The sequence below is a fragment of the Phoenix dactylifera genome, chromosome 8 (assembly GCF_009389715.1).
Source record: "Phoenix dactylifera cultivar Barhee BC4 chromosome 8, palm_55x_up_171113_PBpolish2nd_filt_p, whole genome shotgun sequence".
NCBI lineage: Eukaryota > Viridiplantae > Streptophyta > Magnoliopsida > Arecales > Arecaceae > Phoenix > Phoenix dactylifera.
The window spans coordinates 23,608,161-23,626,459 of record NC_052399.1 but is presented as its reverse complement, the minus strand read 5'-3'; the positions used below and the strand labels follow the sequence as shown (position 1 = coordinate 23,626,459).

Here is an 18,299-nt window from a genome sequence, read left to right as displayed (position 1 = left end):
CCCATCAGAATCTGTTGACCATTTGTTCTCCAGCTGCAAATTCTTCTCATCGATTTGGATGGAGATTATGTTCATTGCGCTGTGTGTTGCACACTCATGCTTCCTTTGAAGGTATTTGTCTGAATTGGAGGAGACGAAACTTCACTAAGTCAACGCAAACCGTGGTATTCATGCTCAATTGGAGTGGTCCATTCTCTACAATAGTAATGATCTTGTGGAACATGGAACAATATGGCGTAGTATCAAAGGTCTTAAAGATCATCTTCTTGATGCATAAAAAACGTCCTTCCTTGATCCACTACTGGGACACCGTTTTGATTGCTCACCACCTCTACCGGTACTCAAGTTCAGATTAAGCGCTGAGGAAGAATGTAATTCTGCGACCTCAAGCTGTTTCATCACCCCAACTTAAAACAATTGGTTTTGTTATTTTTGCCTCTCTCCTCGTCTATTGTAAATCTCTGTTTCACCGCAGGGGATTACCAACTTTGAGCTTTCTTTTGTAATCCTTTTTCTAATTCTTAATAAAAGCCGGGTGGTCTGACCTCCCTTCTACTGAAAAAAATAAAAATAAAAAAAATAAATCTTTCCGATAAATGTCTGAAATTTTTTCCTTCTCCAAGTGGTCCATAAATCATGCATGTTGGCTAGTCATCCTCCAACCACCGACAACCATTGATCCTCTAATGGCGGGTTTCTTAATTTCAAAACTTGATTTCTTTTTTCTTTTTTTTTTTGTTGGGAGGATTTATTTTATTCTGATTTTTCATTTGTATGGTTTGAGTTGTGAAATTTGAATTCGGGACTGGTATGTTTTGAATAAGAATTTTGAATTGGGAATTTGGGATTTTTAAGATTCAGATGAGATGGACTCTCTCTTGCTGCAGTGTTCATTTTCTTTAAAGAAATGGTTGGATATTATTAGTTTTTATTTTCTTTCCTGAGAATAGGTCAGGCGTCTGAAAGATCCTGACGATCTTGCACATGAAATAGCTATCCCAAACCCTGGGATATCCCCCGGGGACCAGACGGACCATTGCGGGCATGGGACAGGGAAGGAGGACAACGGACAGCTCACTCTTACCAAACGGATATCGGGCTATCTCAATATCTGGGACATCCCCGGGGTACGAAGACTATTGCGGGCACAGGACAGGAAAGGAGGGCCACAGACAGCTCACTCTTACCAAACGGATATTAGGCTATATTGGACTCCCTCTCTCAGGGCAATGTGCGATTCAGGATAAGGTGGACCCACTATTCAGACCAAGTCGCTACATCATTTATGCAAGCACATCCATCTACTGGACATTAGGTGCAAAGTGGTACAAACTGCCGAAGCAAAATGAATTTGTCGAGGAACATATGATTCATGCTCGAGCATTGGTCCCCTTCTCCCCTGCTTACATCAACAACAACAAAAAAAAAAAAAAAATCATCTCCCCTTCCATCTGATTTTTTCACTGCCTTCTTTACTGCCAAATTCCAGCCTCATGTTTCTTAAGGATTTGTTTGTTTCGGGGGAAGAGGAGATAAAAAATAAAATAAAATAGAAAAATAAAAAAATATTTTATATTTGGTTTTTTTAAAAGAGAAAAAAATAACTTTTTCATAAAAATAAGATTTTTTTTTATTTTATGGAAAGAAAAAATCCATATGGGATGTGGAAAAGTCCAGCTCCTATAGGCTCGAAATTAGGATTTTTTTTTTTGAAAGTGCCCTTAAGCTTTTAAATAGAATTGGCTAAGTTTTTTTTTTTAGCAAGAGCATAACAAGTATTTTATATAGTTTTTCTAGAAAAATAGATACTCAATCAAACATAAACCACTTTATAATGTGTTTTTTTTTTTGTCCACAAAACATGAAAAAATCATTTTTCAGGCATCAGTTCTCAAAAAAAATATTTCAGTAAAGAAATTTTTTTTTCACAAACTAAATAAGTCCACAGTTCCTTGGATCTCTCAATTGCCCGCAATTGAACTTTAAAACTCAATTGAGCAAGGAAAACTTGTTTCAGACGTTTGATTGGCTCAAAATGGGGCTAAACTATGTTGCATAATATAAAGAAGAAAAGGCTCGTAGGTGGCTTCAATCCTCGAAAGCCACTTCAGTCGACCCACTTAAAGAAAACCAAATAAGCCCTAAGCTCCTTTTCTTCCCTTTTTCCTCCCTTGCTTCTCCGTTTCTCTCTCCTATCTGTCTCTCTCCGGTGGCATATGGTGGAAGTAACGAATCTTCTTATGACAAAAAAACAGGTTGGATAAAACTCCGCACCCATTTTCAAATCCAATTTGAATGGGATTATGATAGATAGAGATTTTATGTCCGATCAAATCCAGATCCGAATTTGGATGTCTGTTTATAAATATTGTCAGAACCTGGTCGGATCATATTCGAATAAAAATTTCTTTATTAGATGTTGATTTTAATTTTGATTTAGAGATTTTTAAATTCAGATATATTGTATCACCCACGATATTTTTTCTTTGAATGGCAAGCACTCAATCCCATGCACCAATCTAGTTTATCTTACTTAATCACATATATAAATCATTAAATAATCATTTGATGTATATTATAATATTTTCTATTATAATTATTTTTTAATTAAAAATAAATCTTTTTTCTTTGATAAAAATGCAAATGGATATACATTATTTTATACTTCATGATATTTTCAAAGACTTATTATTAAAAATACTTAATATTTATATTAAGAACTTTTTTGTATCTCTATATTTATATAATTTTTCTTACAAGCTCTCTAACAATAGATAATTCATGTTTATTTTTTATTTATACTATAAGTAAAGATAATAATGATATTTGATGCAAAAAACTTAATATTCTTATATTTTATTTTTAATTATTAATATTTTTGTCTATAATATGATAATAAAACCTGCACAGCCAGTGATCTAAATATTTGATGAAGTGCATCCGATCTATTGGTGCGCCGCATCCAATCTACATAGTGAATTTTATTTATATCTTTTATAATTACATAATTAATATTAGTTTTCATCATTATAATAAAATTCAATTCATATCCAAGTAATATTCAAGTTATATCCATATTTGGATAGAAAAATGGATATAACTAATATGCAACCTCTGTCTGCATAAGTTTAAAATAAACATAAATATGCTTAATATTTGATTCGTATCGATTTTCATTTAGAAAAAAATATGGATAATAATTTTAGTATTTATTTAATTTCTATATCTAAATTTATATTTATTAAAGAATGTAGATATAAATATAGATATATCGGGATCCAATCCATTCGTTTCTAACCTTAGGTAAAAATATATATGAAACTAGAACACCTCATTTTTATAAGCTCCAATTAAGCTCTATGCTACTCCAAATATTGTTGTTACTGACTCAGCAAAACATCAACCACAGAGAGTAGAACCGAATGCAGACGTCGGAAATTAAGTAGCATAAGCACTTGAGGACATGAAATAGCTTCATTAATGAGCCCACGTTCCATTAAATCCTTTTGCACCTTTGGGAGCCATCCATTTCAGAACTTTCAGGCCCAAGTTTGATGCACTAACTATGCGAGCGGAGGCCAGTATCCCATTAACGATTCAAACCGTACGAGTAATTTTCATCAGAATTTTTTTTTTATAGTAACAGCATTAGCAAAGTAATAACAACAATAGAAAGTGTTTTAAGAATTTCCAGAAAATATTCTCAAAGACGCATCCAAAAAGTTTAAAAGAAAAAAAAAATCAAAAAGCCCAACACTAGCAAGCCAGGTTATCTGGTTTTATGCATTTCTAGCATTTTTTTTCAAAGCAAGTAATACATATAGAATATAGCTTCAGCTAAGGAATTCAACCCGGAGCCAATCTGGTCCGTGGTTTGGATATTAGTCCGCAACCCAGCCATGAGACTCGAACTCAACTCGGTATGTATCTTTAGAAGTTGGATCCAAACCCATTAGAAGACTGGGAAACAAGGGTTGCCGAGCCGGGCCAGCCTCTGGGCCTCATTCCATTTATTCTGGACCTAGGCTGAGCTCGTGGTGCCGCACCAAGGTCAGGCTCAACAAATCTTCCTTGGGATAAGGAATTGAATTGTCACAAGCAAAGATAACATATTTGTTCCTCGTCCGTGGTATAATATATAAGTTGGCATCCTATTCTAATCTACTGACTTCTTAGTGCAAGTGGAGGAAGCAAAGTACGACAGACAAATAAAATGGTGGAAACTGATCGGGGGTAAAATGGATCGTCTTGCTCAGGACAGGGGATCACTCCATTCCGACTAAGCAGACCTCAGCGTCAACCTGGTCAAACCTCGGTCCCACTAAGAGCTAGTCCGAGCTCGGATTTCACCAAAGGACTGGCGCCCTCGTCCGGATCTCTTCACTGCTACGATTTGCAGCAACCTTCTCCAATGATATAATGACGTCCCGACCCGAGCTCGGAGCGCCAAGCATATCCGACGACGTGCCCCGGCTCGAGCTCGAGGTGCCAAGCATCTTCGACGACGCGCCCCGGCCCGAGCTCGGGGCGCCATCGAATAAACCTCGATCAGAAAGGCCAAGCCGACCTCATCAAACTTACGTCACGGCCCCTATGTCGGCCCGACCTCAATGCTCACTGAGCTGACTTCGCTAAGTATATGCTACGGTCTCCAAGCGAGCCCGACCTCGTCCAGTACGCGCCGCGGCGATGCCCTGCGGCAACCTCACGGCACCATGCTTCGCTTAATGGCCACGCCAAGACATGTCGATAAAGGACTATGCCTTGTTGCCCTAGCCATGCCTGCTGACAAGGGCCATACCTTGCCACCTGGCTAGACGCCCTCTCCTCTCATGATGAGGACGGGCCATATCTCCGCCACTTGGGTACCTCCGCAGAAACTATAAATAGCCTATTCAAGTAACGCCTAAAGGACCTTTTGGTAAACATAAACTCCACGCTAACTTAAACATCGGAGGGTCCTTACCGGAAACACCAGTGAGACTTTGTGTAGGTACGTCGGTGTGCGGAAAGTGGCGTCCTTTCTCTGTCTCGACCGGCAGCTCTCCCAACTCCTCCGGCATGGTCACCCTCGGGCCAAATTTGAACCACAACAGAAACTATCTTAATACTGTACTTGGAATTTTCATGAAGAGCATTATGCTTCGGGCCTGGTTTGATAGGTCTAAATAAAATGGTGCATGAATTACTTGCTTCATTCCATGCCAATTTACATGCATGGATATCCATGATCCGAGCCTTCTCCGTTATGGACCTATGGTCTGTGAGAAATCCCAGGAAGCCCGGAGCCAGAGGGACCCGCACCACTAGAGTCAGGCTGCCGTTTAGTCCGCAGAAAGAAACTAATTTTTATCTGACAGGCGAAGATTACTGCAGGTTATGAGTCTCGATTTATTTTTCAAAAGTTAGGCAACCAATAATAGGTGAGAGATTTTGGGGATTTGTGTGTGTTAGTCTTGAGTTGATTGCAGGGTTCCAACTAACAAGCAATCACTATGAGTTTGTCAATTTTTAATACTAGAAGACATCAGTGAGAGCTTAAGGATCACATCATTGCGAGGACAAACTGGATTAGCAGAACGGAGGTCACCCGATTAAACAATGTGTTATCTAGTATCCATGTTCTGGAAAGATGACCGGTACCATTAAGCTTTCTCGAACTTTACACTGATGTTATACAATTATGAGGAGTATCCTCCGTGCTTTAGCAGGAGGAATCAAAGCAAATGTTTTAGCTCCTCATCCACGCATTGGGGTGATCGACATAAATATTATATGAACAAGTAGTCTGCATGCAATGCATTACGCCACCCGAGAGCAGTGATCTTCTTAATCATGATTATTTAAAATATATTTAACACATATTGGTTATTTTAGTTTATACACTTCTCGTCTTGTTTTTCTCTTCTTCTTTTTATCGTATGTTCGGATATATCATGGATCCGACGGGCGAAGACTGCTGCAGGCCTTTGGCATGAGTCTCACTTTATTTTTTAAAAGCTAGGCAATCAATAATAGGAAAGAGAATTTAGGGATTTATGTTAGCTATTTTGGAATCAATAAAAAAAAATCATATATACCATGGACTCCATATTAATAAAAGTAGAGTGCATGTAATAATATATAGAAGGAAAAATCAGATGCATAGTCAATGAAAAGCTAGATGCGCAACCTTGCATATAAATGTCCACCTGGTTTACTATACGTTACTGTCATGCATAATGCAGATGTTTGAATATGGTAATCCATTGCATGCCAAATCTACATGAGATATTAGAGGGGCATTAGATCTGTATATAGACAAAAAAAAAAAAAATGATATGCCAACCAAAAACAAGTTTGCCTTGAGCTAACATCAACCAATCTTACATCGTGCTTTGGTCGAGAGGCATGAACTAAAATCAGATTGGATTGAGTTTTGCAGGAACGATTCACAAGATTGAATCCACTACAACTTTTATTAGTAGAGTGTCAAGAATTATGTATTTGAAATTTAATTAAAACCATTTTCGTGATGCTTAGAATACAGTGCCGACTAAACTAGGCCGGAGTTACAATAGAGCCTGAAAATATATACAACCCAAACCAATCCAATTGCAATGCAAACAAAGTTGTTCAGCTAAGAATAGGACTATTGGGTTTTAGGGGCCTGGTAATTACTTCGGTCACCCTTAAATCTAGGGCTAAAATCAGATCATCTATATTCATATTTGTTTTATCTAACTATAAATACAGACATGGATATTAATCGGACGTAAAAATTCATATCTATATTTATTTTAAATGGATAGGGATATAAATCGAATACGGAAAGTATTGATATACATGCGGATATAAGTTGAATAATTAAACTTTATGACGACAGAATTAAAGATATTATAAGTGGATGGTAAATCGAATAAATTACATATTAATATGGTTATATATTTTTCTTAAAAGTTAATAAACTTTATATAAAATTAAATAGGATTATAAATAGAATCAGATATTTGGATATTGATACGGATCGGATAGCGGTCTATCCATATCGATATCTATTTTTCTTTAACAGATATGGATACAGATGCAGATATTAATTGGATGCTTAAATTTCCATACATATCCGAATAGATACAGATATAAAAATATATTCGTTTGGATATTATCCGGCCTACTTTTATCTCTGCTTAAACCGTGCAACATGCAACAAGTTGCACACTTCCCGCATAAACCACACTAGGCTCCCTTTGTTGTGCAGGGCCCACGTCAGCTCAAGTTGGGCTGGTACCAACCATGCAACGTGCGGATCGCGTTCATCTTAAATTACGATTCGGGGAAATTAAGATAGGATTATGATTCAACGTAGAATCCATTCCGTGACTTTCAAGAGTAGCGTAGTGTTTGCACGAATCTATTGTACATTCCCTAATATATATAGTTTTCTCCCATAGATAATGATAACCCCAAGCACCACACAGAATACCAGTCCACCAAGGCTTACAAGGAAGACAATGAGAGGCAAAGATATATACTCCGCATCCAGAGCCAATCACACGGAAAGAAACCCCGATGGCCTTCAAATCCCACTACCCTGACAATAAAAGCAACCAAAACAAGGAACTCAGCCTTTCTAGCACAGGAAGAATCGCAGAATCCTTTTACATACTTCTCTTCAATCATTTTAAATGGGCAACTCATCCTTTGGTGAGAAGAAGGGCCCATCACTAGCTTCCTCGTGCCGTCAACTTAAACTTGCCTAGCTCTCGAAGTATAAAATATAATGGCAGGAGCAATCCCTGAGGGATTAAAGCTAGAGAACCATTCTAAAAAGCAGCTCATTTGAGAGAATCCAAAAGGGACGCCCATGTTCTGTTATTCTACTCCCCACTACACAATTCCTCTTGCAACTTCTTTATGGGACCGAATCAGAACATGGGAGCCCCAACAGGGCTGATCCGTGCCCTTTGAAGGGCATCCGAGATCTTCCATAAAGAGAAAGAAATGAACAAGGGCTTTTTGGAGGGGGCGAACAAGACATGGCATTCTTTTCTATCTACTATGGAAAGGGACGCATGGACTGAGACTCAGCTACATCACCCGCAATTCTGTTCCCCTCATCGATCTCCAATATAGGAAGAAATTTTTTTTTTCCTTTGTTTGGCTGACGATTTTGGAACTAAAGGCATCCATTGGCTTTGTACGTACAAGGATTCTGCAAACAAGGCGAAAACAACTAAATCAACCATTTCGGATAAGCTTGCACCGGTTTGCTGCTAATAAGTAACTCACGAAGCTGCTCGGAAAGAAAATTGCAACTATTCCAGGTGCAACAAACCTGCTCGCAATATCATCAAAAAAAAAGAGAGAAAACAACAAATCTGCTCACGATTTATTGCAACTTTATGTACGCACTGGACTGCCCTCTACTGCTGCAGCTCGGTCTGTGGTGTTGTAGGTCAAAAATTTGGTGGTTGAGTTTTCTTTTTTCTCCCTGAAGCTAGAGCTACATGCGAACTTACACATGATATATTGAACAATGTAAAAGTGTTGGACGCAAGAACTAAACTTACAAGTGATCAGCAAAGACGCGAGCGAAAATAGAAAGGAAAATACCTTGATTTAGTATTATATATTCCACTCTACGTAGAAATAGTCTTCTTAAACTTTGGATACTTAGGAGAGAATTGGAGCAAAAGAGAGAAAATTAACATGATTCAGAAGAAAAAAGATGCAGGAATGAGAAGTATGGAAGGAAGTAAATTTGAAACGTAATGGAGGGAAGCGAGCATTAATTGCCCTCCTCTGGAAAAGAGGAAAAAAGAAGGCTGTTTTGGCCCTATCTTCTTGTAAGCTCTTTATTCCTTGTGCTGTGACAGTGAAACTACAAAGAAGGTTCCACAAGTCTCTCTGCATGGACGTCCAAAGCAAAGAAAAGGATGTGCAAAGAGACAACCATGCACGTTCCTCTCTCTCTCTCTCTCTCTGTGGCAACAATGAGAGTAACTAAAGGTAGGTCATCACTGCTGAGAAACTTCGCATCTCGTAGAGCACAATCGAATAGAATACTGCATAAAGCGGGACTAAAGTGGTTCTTTATTTAAGCATATTTAACACACACAGACCTGCACTCGCATCATTCTCTTATCTTTTGTAATAGATTAAAGAAAGGTTTAGGCGGTACATTTTGATTACAAATGACGTTATGATTACCTTGTTAAGTAGTTTGTTGGGGAACATTTATGTAAGAGTTTTGAAAGAAATTTCAGATATTCATACGGCTTTCTTATAAATGCACTAAAATTCCATGAGCTGATTCTCTTGCCAGAATCATCTTGATCCAAAATTCTTTTCGACTAATAAGGAAGTAACTTTTTCTCAAATAAAATGGTGGGTGCCTGCTATCTTAGTTTTATGGTTAAAAGGGATAAATCACTTGGCTACATTATACACATAATATTAGAATTATTTTTTAGCAACATTGAAAATTCAAAAGATTATGCAATGCCTGGTGTACTCAAACAACATCCTAAGCTTGTTAAAGTTCTTAAAATGATAGAGCCAAGAGAGCTAAAATCTGTGACACACTAGTTTCTTAATTAGACTGTAACCAGCTGCTGTTTTGTTGTCTTTATACACTTAATATTTCCGAATTCTTAAAAGGAAAGAAAGGATTAGGCAAAAAACCAATTTAAATTGAAAAAGAGAAACATTTATTCTTCAAGCTTCAAAACCATTGAAAACTTCACTTCCATCAAAAACAACCACTACAATTGAAAGGTTCCCCCTCAAGGAAAGCCTTCTTGTTTTCCCTTCCTCTTCTCATTTTTTCTTTTAAACATATAGGAAAAATTACACATGAACAATAAAGTAAAATTAATATGTAAATAATAGTTAAAATTACAATTAGTAATAATAATAACAACAATGAAAAGTGATGATGGGGATGATATGGTAATGATGGCAGTGTTGATTTTGATGCATGGTTCATTGGCTCTAGGCATTTTGGCCTTCGCTTCTACTGCCAACAACAGCAACAGCTTTCTTTTTCTTTTTCTATCCTTCTTCTTCTTCTTTTTTTTTTTTTTTTGCTTTTTTTCCTTTTCTTTTTCACCAACACCTTTTCACTTTGTTTCTATCCAACCTGGATTATCGTACAGTTAGTTTTTTTTTACTTGCTGAGCCGTCAGCTACTTACCCAAGTCCCTTTGCGAAGAAGAGAGAGGGAACCCCTTTTTTTTTTTTTTTTTTGCTGCCTCCCAACTTGTTTCACTCCTTGAAAAAAACAACACTGTAAGTCCAAGTACTGATGATGCTAATAATGATGTTCTGTTAGCTTTCTTGGTTTTCCTCTTCTTTGTTGTTACCCATGATGATCTGGGTTGTCAGGTGACCAGTATGAGTACTGCCATTCTTGGGAGTGTGGAATTGATGTTTCCTGCCATGGCATGCAAAGGATTCAAAAAACAAAAATGTCAGGTTTTTTATATGTAGATATTTGCATGAGGCCCAACCACTTTTGATCACCACCCTTGTATAAAAAGAAGAGATTATGTATCGGTAAAATAAAAAAAAAGACATGAGGCATGGACAAATTTAGTTAAGAATTTAAATACACATATTTTGCAAGAGGAAAAAGATTTACATTTTGCTTCTTATTTCAAAACAAATAACAAACAACATGGAGAAAAAACCACAGTAACATGGCACTGCTTGGTCTATTCTGGTGTTGGTAGATATATATAAACCATGCAATAAACAGAAAATGGGTGGCATTTTGGTTTTACATCATTAGACATGAAAAGCAGGAAAGAGCCTCTTTTTTCTTTTTCTTTTTCTCTTCTATAGCAGTTTTAACATGTTCTTTATTACTGCGAGTCCTAGTGTGAAAGGAAGACAGCCCGCAAGATAAAAAGCTTGTGTCTTCACTTTTGTTGGTTTGAAAGGAAAGAAAGGCAGGTTCGGTTTTTATATATCCAGGTCATGTAATAGAGGAGGATGTCGATCTCTCTCCTTCTCCCTCTCTCTGCCCGCGCGTATGCATGCGTGATGCGTGCATGCGAGCGTGCTTGCGAGAGTGCTTGCGTGCGTGTGTCTCTTCCCAACATCCCTTCCCCTTCTCACACGCCCATTCTTCCTCCAAGGTCCAGATTCTATTTTTGTTTGCATGCTCAAAAAGAGAGAGCCAGTAAAATAAGTATACGAAGTGATGCAAATGAAAGGGGGAGGAGACACATTGTTGTACTGTTTGACATCTGTTGTCCTCATACGAAACCAGATGGCCCCACCTTTGATTTTAAATTCACCAGCTGAAACCCAGTTCTGCGCATAGCTTGGGTTGCCCAAGAAGAAACAAACATTGCCCAATTAGAATAAAAATACTTTGATTTTCGTTTCTTTGTCTCATCCGGACCTACTTACGGTAATTAGCTTCGTTACAAATATGTTGTTTTTTTCCCCTGATAACTCGATAGTGTTCTCTTTTATAGCTGCAGGTAGTTTTAACAAACTAAACCGACCAAGAAAAAAGGAAATGGAAAGAGAAAGAGAAGCGTTTCTCATGTGAATTGGCAATATTAAACATCTAGATTCCGGGTTTTGAAGGTTCAGACTTACTCCTTTAATGCCGGCCGCAGTGCAACCCATTATCAATTCTTCCAGGCCAGAAGTAGATCTATGATCCAGCTTCTGCTGCTGCTGCTGGTGCTGCTGCTGTTCACAGTTGAATACCCAGTCAAAAATTTTACAAGGAAACATCTAATGAGAAACTATTAATTTCTAAATCACAGCAATCCAGCCAATCTATTGGTCGGTCCCACACTCGGACCATATGCCATGTCGGACATGGTTATGGTGTCGCCATATGAGAACACCAGTGTAAGCAAAAGAGGATATATATATAAATGGCTGGGATCCAGCAACATTAAGATGCTAAGCACTCCCACGTACGCTATAAAGGATAGACACGTAGGTGACAGTTTAATGCAAATGGTCCAACACACCAACTCAAAGCCACCCTTGCTTAGGCTATCAAGATGTAGTTATCCAATGAAATTAGGAGATACCTGAAACTTATCAGTTTGGAGCAGGAGCCCCGAGACATGGTAAGGGTCATCGAGCACAATCGAGGTTGGGTGTGGAGGAGGAGGCGAGATGATGGTGGAGATGGGGTTTGTAGGCCTGCTAATATGGAAGGCTGCAATCGGCGGCGCCTGCCGATGCTGATGTTCTTGAGCCACATGATGATGCTGCGGTAATGTGTGGAAGTGCTCATGTTCCTCATGCTCCTCTCGTGCCTTCGGTGCTGTCTCTCCCATGCCGACCTGCTCCAAACCCATAAAATTAACAGTTGGAGATCAATATATATATACTCTTTTCCCCCATTTTCTCCTTCCCTTCTCTTTCATGCGACCCTTTTCTCCCACCTCTTTTTGTTTTTTTGTTCAAGGGAAGGTGAATTGATTGAAGCTATATTAAACGGTGATAAAGTGTTTACAGAGTTTTTTTGATATAATATTTATAGTGTCCTTTGTTATGATGAACGTGGACATTGGTTCTTTGGGTTGCTTGCAATTGGAACAAAATGATGTGAAAGTTTAGCTAAGAGGGTCTGTTTTGTTCTTTTGCTTTATAAAGATAGGCCAGGCCCTATGCTATTTGTGTTTACAACTGGACTTGTCAAAGTGAAGCAATAGATGGTACGATATAAATGACGGAATTATATCATATAAATGTTCGTATACATGTGATATTTACGTTACGGTGTGTTATTAATGATGGAATTATGGACTTACATGCCACTGAAGATTTTATAGATCAGTTCGAGGAAGGAGGAAAGACCAAGTACTTTTTAAGTATTATTCAAGTAAAATTCCTTGTGTTTTACTTGGGGAAGCCCTTGTCATAACTAAAGTTCAGAAACTTAGAACATGCATTCTCGAGTCTTATAGTCTCCTAAGGCGAATCTGAAAAATTCATATTATGAAAAAAAAGAAGAAGTGTCCCTATAAAGGTAAATAAACTGCATGGAATTGAAAAGCTTCTTCAACTTTGCTTACCCTTTCTGATATGTACAAATAGATTGGGGATACTCATAACTTTGCCATCATTGTAAACCAACAGTATATTTATGCGAACACTGTCGATAGGTTGTTCATGGGTACATCACAAAAGGAACATCCAACCAACGTCTCGTACGTTTTGTAGTGTTGCAATCTAAGTTAGGTTGTTTCCGAACGAATAAGAACAATAGTTTAATTTGGAGTACGAATAGGTGCAGCAAATGCATTAATCGTTTTTGGCCCCTCGAGAGAACAAATGCATCACTTGTGGAAATAAATGGATCATTCAGTGCAAGACTTTATAGACACGTACCTCATCAAAGCTCTTCCTAAATGGAGCAAAGCTGAAATTATCTGGCTTGATGTTCTGCTGGATCTCCAAGGCACTGTATCCTGAGATACCAACCCCGGAAGTGAGCTCATCCCTCTGGCCGACCACCTCTTTTGAGGAGCAGCTCCCACTCGCACTGTCCCGCCTGTTGTCCATTATCCCCTCCCCAGCTGCTGCTGCTGCTGCTGCTGCACTACTCCGGTCTGACCAGTTACACTGCCTTGGCTGGGTCTGGTAGAATATCTTAGACACCACCAGCTCCCCTTCCTTCTCCTCCTCTAGCTCGCCCAAGTGGTACTGGTGCATGACCCAGTTGGTCTTCTCAGGTTTCCTGTGCTTCCCAAAGTTGGTGTATAGCACTAGTATTTTCTTGCAGCCCTTTTGCTTTCCATTGACCATTACTGGCCTAGTTTTGCCGGTCTTATGCCACCTTGTCTCGCCCTTCTGGAGGTCGCACTCTGTTTGGATCTTCCTTCTCTTTCTTGTGCCCGTGGTGTAGGCCTTTGATGGCCTGTGGAAGAAGTGTTTGCTCAGGCCATCTCTCGTCACACCTGAAACGGAGGCACACCAGATAAATATTGGATGGGAATTATTTGAAGTTAGGTGTGACGTCCAATGGGACCAGAAGCTCAGATTTTCCTGTCAGATGCAACAACCTTGAGAGGCAAAACCAAACCAAACCAACCTTCAGAGAGGTGAGGAACCTATTTAGAAACTTCTGCAGTATCTTTCCACCATCACGAAGAGAGAGAGAGAGAGAGAGAGAGAGAGATCCAGTTTCAAAAAACCAAGGAATAGTTTTTTTTATTTCTATTTTTTTATAAATAGCAATTCTTTTGCATGTACCCACATGGAGAGAGAGAGGGAGAGAGGGAGAGAGGGAGAAACACCAAGTGAGTGCTGAAGAAAGGAGGAAGAATGGAACTTATACCTCATAAAACTTTTTTCTATATACTCAAAGAACCCAAAGAAAAACTGCATAAAATAACAATTACTTTGAGAGAGCTATCTAACCTGGGAGTTTCTCAGGATGAGTGTAGCAGATGCCATCTTCTCCTTCTATTGTGGGTATAAACTCATCTATCAGAGGATGGGACCTTGATGCTTCTCCTTTAACCTTAGCCTCGAGGTGTTCTATCAATTCTTGGTCCGTTGGATCAAATTTTACTCCTGCTGGTAGCCCAAGCCAGTCCTGCAATTCTCAACCATAACACGGAAACTACTTCATTCTTGTAACTCTACTGCTTAATTAAAGACTTTCCGAGAATCCCTCCGATGACTAATAAACTAGACTTTACAAAATTAAAACTACAAGTATACGGAGTTCTTATTAGTTCCATTTAATAACAGTTACTTCTACCATAAAGAGAGGCACAAATGTTGTGATGGTCTTTTATGTTTGCGTACCGGCTTTCCATCGAGCTCGTGGCCACAGCTGGGACACTGCTTTGATCCACACATCCGATGCTCTTCGAGCTTGGCATCGATGAGATCGGAGCTGCTGACTGAACCTATGTGACTCCTGTTCATGGCTACTTCATGGGCAGCAGACGTATTCCTTCATTACTATACTGTAAACCTCTTAGAAGAAATCACGCCAACTATTCAAACCGAGTATACGAATCGAAATCGGAATTCCCCTCTGCAAACATTTATGAGCACCAAAAAGAATTAGCAAACAGTTCTTGCTCAATTGAACTAAATAAGCCAAAACATAAAGGAAAGGAAAGTAAATAATAAAACCGGGTGCATAAATAGTACAAAAACCACTGATTCAACTGATCACGAAGAAAGAAGCAGCAGAAGGCGAAAAGTATTTACCGAGAAATTACAATTAATAGCAATGAAGGTGGAAGAAAATTATTCTTGAATGAAACCTGGATCCAGGATAAGGAATTCAGCGAAAACCAGATAAGAGAAGAGACCTGGAGCTAAGGAGAAGGAAGGAGAAAGAAAGGGAGGGAGAAGAGGGAGAGGGAGAGATGCCAAGATAAGAAAGAAGCGAAGGGAGAAAAGGGGAGACTGCAAGTGTTCTATTGATCTATAAAACCTTCTTTAACTTGAAAAAAAAATACACCAGAATTCCTACTTTAACTGAAGCCCATGAGAAAAAGGAAAAGTTCCCTAAAAAACAGACTCTCACACATACAGCAACCCTCTAAACCTATGCCCAAAATCTGGCTGTGTAGGCTGAGAGAGAGAGAGAGAGAGAGAGAGAGAGAGAGCTTACTTTGGGTGTTTTTTAGGGGTTCGGCTACTAAAGCAAAAGCACGAAACGGCCTTCACAGCTGTTACTGCACATTCCAAAGAGCCCAAACTGAACACTATTAAACATAAAGCATTAACACTCACACATGGAATTTGCTCATAAAGAGAGCTAATTCAGGTTTGTCTCCCTAAAGAAAAAGACCCACTTCTTGGATTAAGCCAAAAAGAATATTTTGAACCACCAGTCCTTCAAAGAAGAAAGTATCCTTCCAAAAATAAAATAGAAGCTGGATCTCTATTTTTTTTCTCGCATGAAATGATGGAATTTGAGATATTTTTCCTTTATCTAATAATGAAGCTGTAGAAGGGTTGGGGGGGTTGCGGGGTTGATAGAAACTCACATGGGCTTCGGGATGTGCTGAAATGATGATCCTTTTTGGCATGAGGGAGGAGGTTTGCAGGGGGAACGGGGGGGCGCAGAGGTGAATCCAAAGGTTGCTTCATACGCAAGGCAAATGGGCAGTACACTTGATGGACCCCAAATAAAATAAACTAAACTATATATATACCACATGAACAAGCAAACTTTAACGACACGCAGGACCATATGTTATTATATGCTATTCCGAACTTTAAATGTATAGGCGTACTTGTAGAATATTACCGGCAATATTTAATATAAATAATATTTTTTAAAAAATCTGAGCCTCTTTTCGCTTTTTCCTGTAGCATTTCATGTTTATGTCCAACCCCTTGCGGCATGCGGCCTCATGCAATGCATTGTTAAGAAAATTATACAGGTGTTATGGAATATTTGGACCCACAGCTCGATCGAATATCTTCTTGTTGAGGGAAGGGGGGGGGAGGGAAGAACGGAAGAAGGGCAGGCTAGTAGCAGTATTAGCTTGCGGTGGTTTCTGCCTGTGAGGTGTGTACGTGTATGGCCGCAAGGAAGGAGAGAAGCGACATGGTTAGGGTTGTCTAAAATTGGCTCTGGTTTCCTTCTCCTGCCGTAGTACTCCACTCGTTAACAACCTTCATATCTCTCTCCACGATTCCTTGAACTTGAGATTATATGTACTCTTGCATGCATCAGCGCATCTCTATTATTCTTGTCATCTTGGCATATACGAGCAAATATAGTCATTTGCTCTCTACTTTTATGTTGCAATTTATTATATAATATATGGTTTGAAAGCTTATTGCACTACCCAAAGGACCACACGAGGTGGTCGTACCTGCTATTCTCAATGGTTTTTTATTTTTTATTTTTTGGGTAAAATGGAGAAGTAAGGTACTTCAACATATTATGTTGGATTGTAGTCTCAATCTTGGGGACCACGTCTATGCCGAGTCACTTGGAGATCTTATCATTGAAAAGCTGTCTGATACATTTATACCCACATGTACTGGGTGTCCATGACTTAAGGAGGTTCTCCAGTTCGATACCTCCGCATGGAGGAGGACTATTCTTCGACTCTCATGACATGTATATGGGAGCAATTCCAACCTGATCCTTACAGGTAAAAATTAATTAATATTGGATAAAAGATAAATATTTATTCTATAAATATGAGATGAGTCCATATATAAATAGAGCTTTGGATTTAGACCTAAATCTAAGACGCATTCCACATATCCCCTTACAAATGATGGAATTTACAAATTTCTATGCATCTGTTGCATATGCCGCCCAAAATTGCTAACGACGCAATATTTCCCATTAGCACAAGGCATCTTACCTCACTTTGGATGTGATGGCAAAAGCAAGCAGACTCAAAGAGTCATGCCGATCTCAAATCCATTCATAACTTGATTATTAAGCATATGTATAAGTTTGTAGTCCAAGATTGATCTCTATAGTTTCTGAAGGAAAAGGAAGGAGAACCACCTCTATTATAATTAATTATATAGATTTTAGTTTTTGAGACACACCATTTAAGAATTAAGATGAAGTCGGACCATCCGGGTGGCATTCAGAAAGATACATATAACCGCTGAGTCAAGTCCAGATTCATCAGGTCCACCATAGTTTGACTTTTGGTGTCATGAGAATTACAAGAGAGAATAAGATTACGCCTCCTCTAGCTAGCTGTGTAGCTGTGCTATCGAACCAGCCATGAGACGGTTGGCTGTTCACGCACGAACGAATGCAGCTGTAATATGATCGTGAGGGCTATCGACGACTACGGGAGAGGAGGGGGTGAAGTAGTAGAGGTAGGAGGCAGTGTGAAAAAGGGTGAGCGGCGAAAGACTGCAAGATCTAGGACGAAACCCGGAAGCGGTGGTGGGCTCCATATCCATTCCGTGTTAGGACAGTTGGGTCGCAACTCTCAGGGTCGAGCGTTGCTCAAATGGAAAGGCAAGATAATCTGCGGGTCCCACGACCCACCGCCGCGCCGGAGCCCGGTCGCAATTGCCCAAACCGATGGTGTAGATTCTAGATCACATCCATCCAGAAACCCATCTTGCCACCGCCCCTCGCAGATGCATGACTTTTAAGGCTTGTTTGGTTCGTAGAAGAAGAAGGAAAAAAAGTGTAGTCAACGAGAAAGTAATAAGATACCTCTTATTTGATTGGAGTTTTTAAAGAAAAGAGATGAGAAAGTGGTATTCTCATGAGAATATAATTCCCACATTTAATGAAAAAAATTTTCCATAAGAAATACATGAGGCGGAAATCACTTCATCTTTATTTTTTTCCAAAAAGATCCTTCAGCATT

At 39.1% G+C, this 18,299-nt stretch overlaps 1 protein-coding gene across 4 annotated transcripts; it reads right to left on the bottom strand.

Annotated features, from left to right (window-relative positions):
• Nucleotides 1–9,756: 9,756 nt before the first annotated feature.
• On the bottom strand, nucleotides 9,757–16,091 carry LOC103713437 (NAC domain-containing protein 75-like). Of its 4 annotated transcripts, none has more exons than XM_039129312.1 (8): nucleotides 15,978–16,091; nucleotides 15,599–15,662; nucleotides 14,776–15,010; nucleotides 14,383–14,560; nucleotides 13,351–13,919; nucleotides 12,042–12,299; nucleotides 11,593–11,688; nucleotides 9,757–10,414 (listed from the first exon to the last, which is right to left on the bottom strand). In XM_039129312.1, exons 3-8 carry the CDS (start codon nucleotides 14,896–14,898, stop codon nucleotides 10,340–10,342), a joined length of 1,299 nt encoding a protein of 432 aa, XP_038985240.1. In that variant the 5' UTR covers nucleotides 14,899–15,010; nucleotides 15,599–15,662; nucleotides 15,978–16,091; the 3' UTR covers nucleotides 9,757–10,339. The 4 variants fall into 4 exon arrangements, with proteins under 4 accessions (XP_038985240.1, XP_038985242.1, XP_038985241.1 ...); XM_039129314.1 differs by having other exon boundaries at nucleotides 11,593–11,685; XM_039129313.1 differs by lacking the exon at nucleotides 15,978–16,091 and having other exon boundaries at nucleotides 15,599–15,962.
• Between the last annotated feature and the right edge of the window lie 2,208 nt (nucleotides 16,092–18,299).

What these genes read in the sequence shown, in the direction of transcription:
- LOC103713437 (XM_039129312.1), bottom strand. Translation starts at nt 14,898, where the DNA reads ATGAACAGGAGTCACATAGGTTCAGTCAGCAGCTCCGATCTCATCGAT. An exon ending in TCCAAACTGATAAGTTTCAG is followed by an intron (nt 11,689 to 12,041) that starts GTATCTCCTAAT and finishes AACTGTGAACAG; the next exon opens with CAGCAGCACCAGCAGCAGCA. An exon ending in CTGCGGCCGGCATTAAAGGA is followed by an intron (nt 10,415 to 11,592) that starts GTAAGTCTGAAC and finishes ATGCCATGGCAG; the next exon opens with GAAACATCAATTCCACACTC.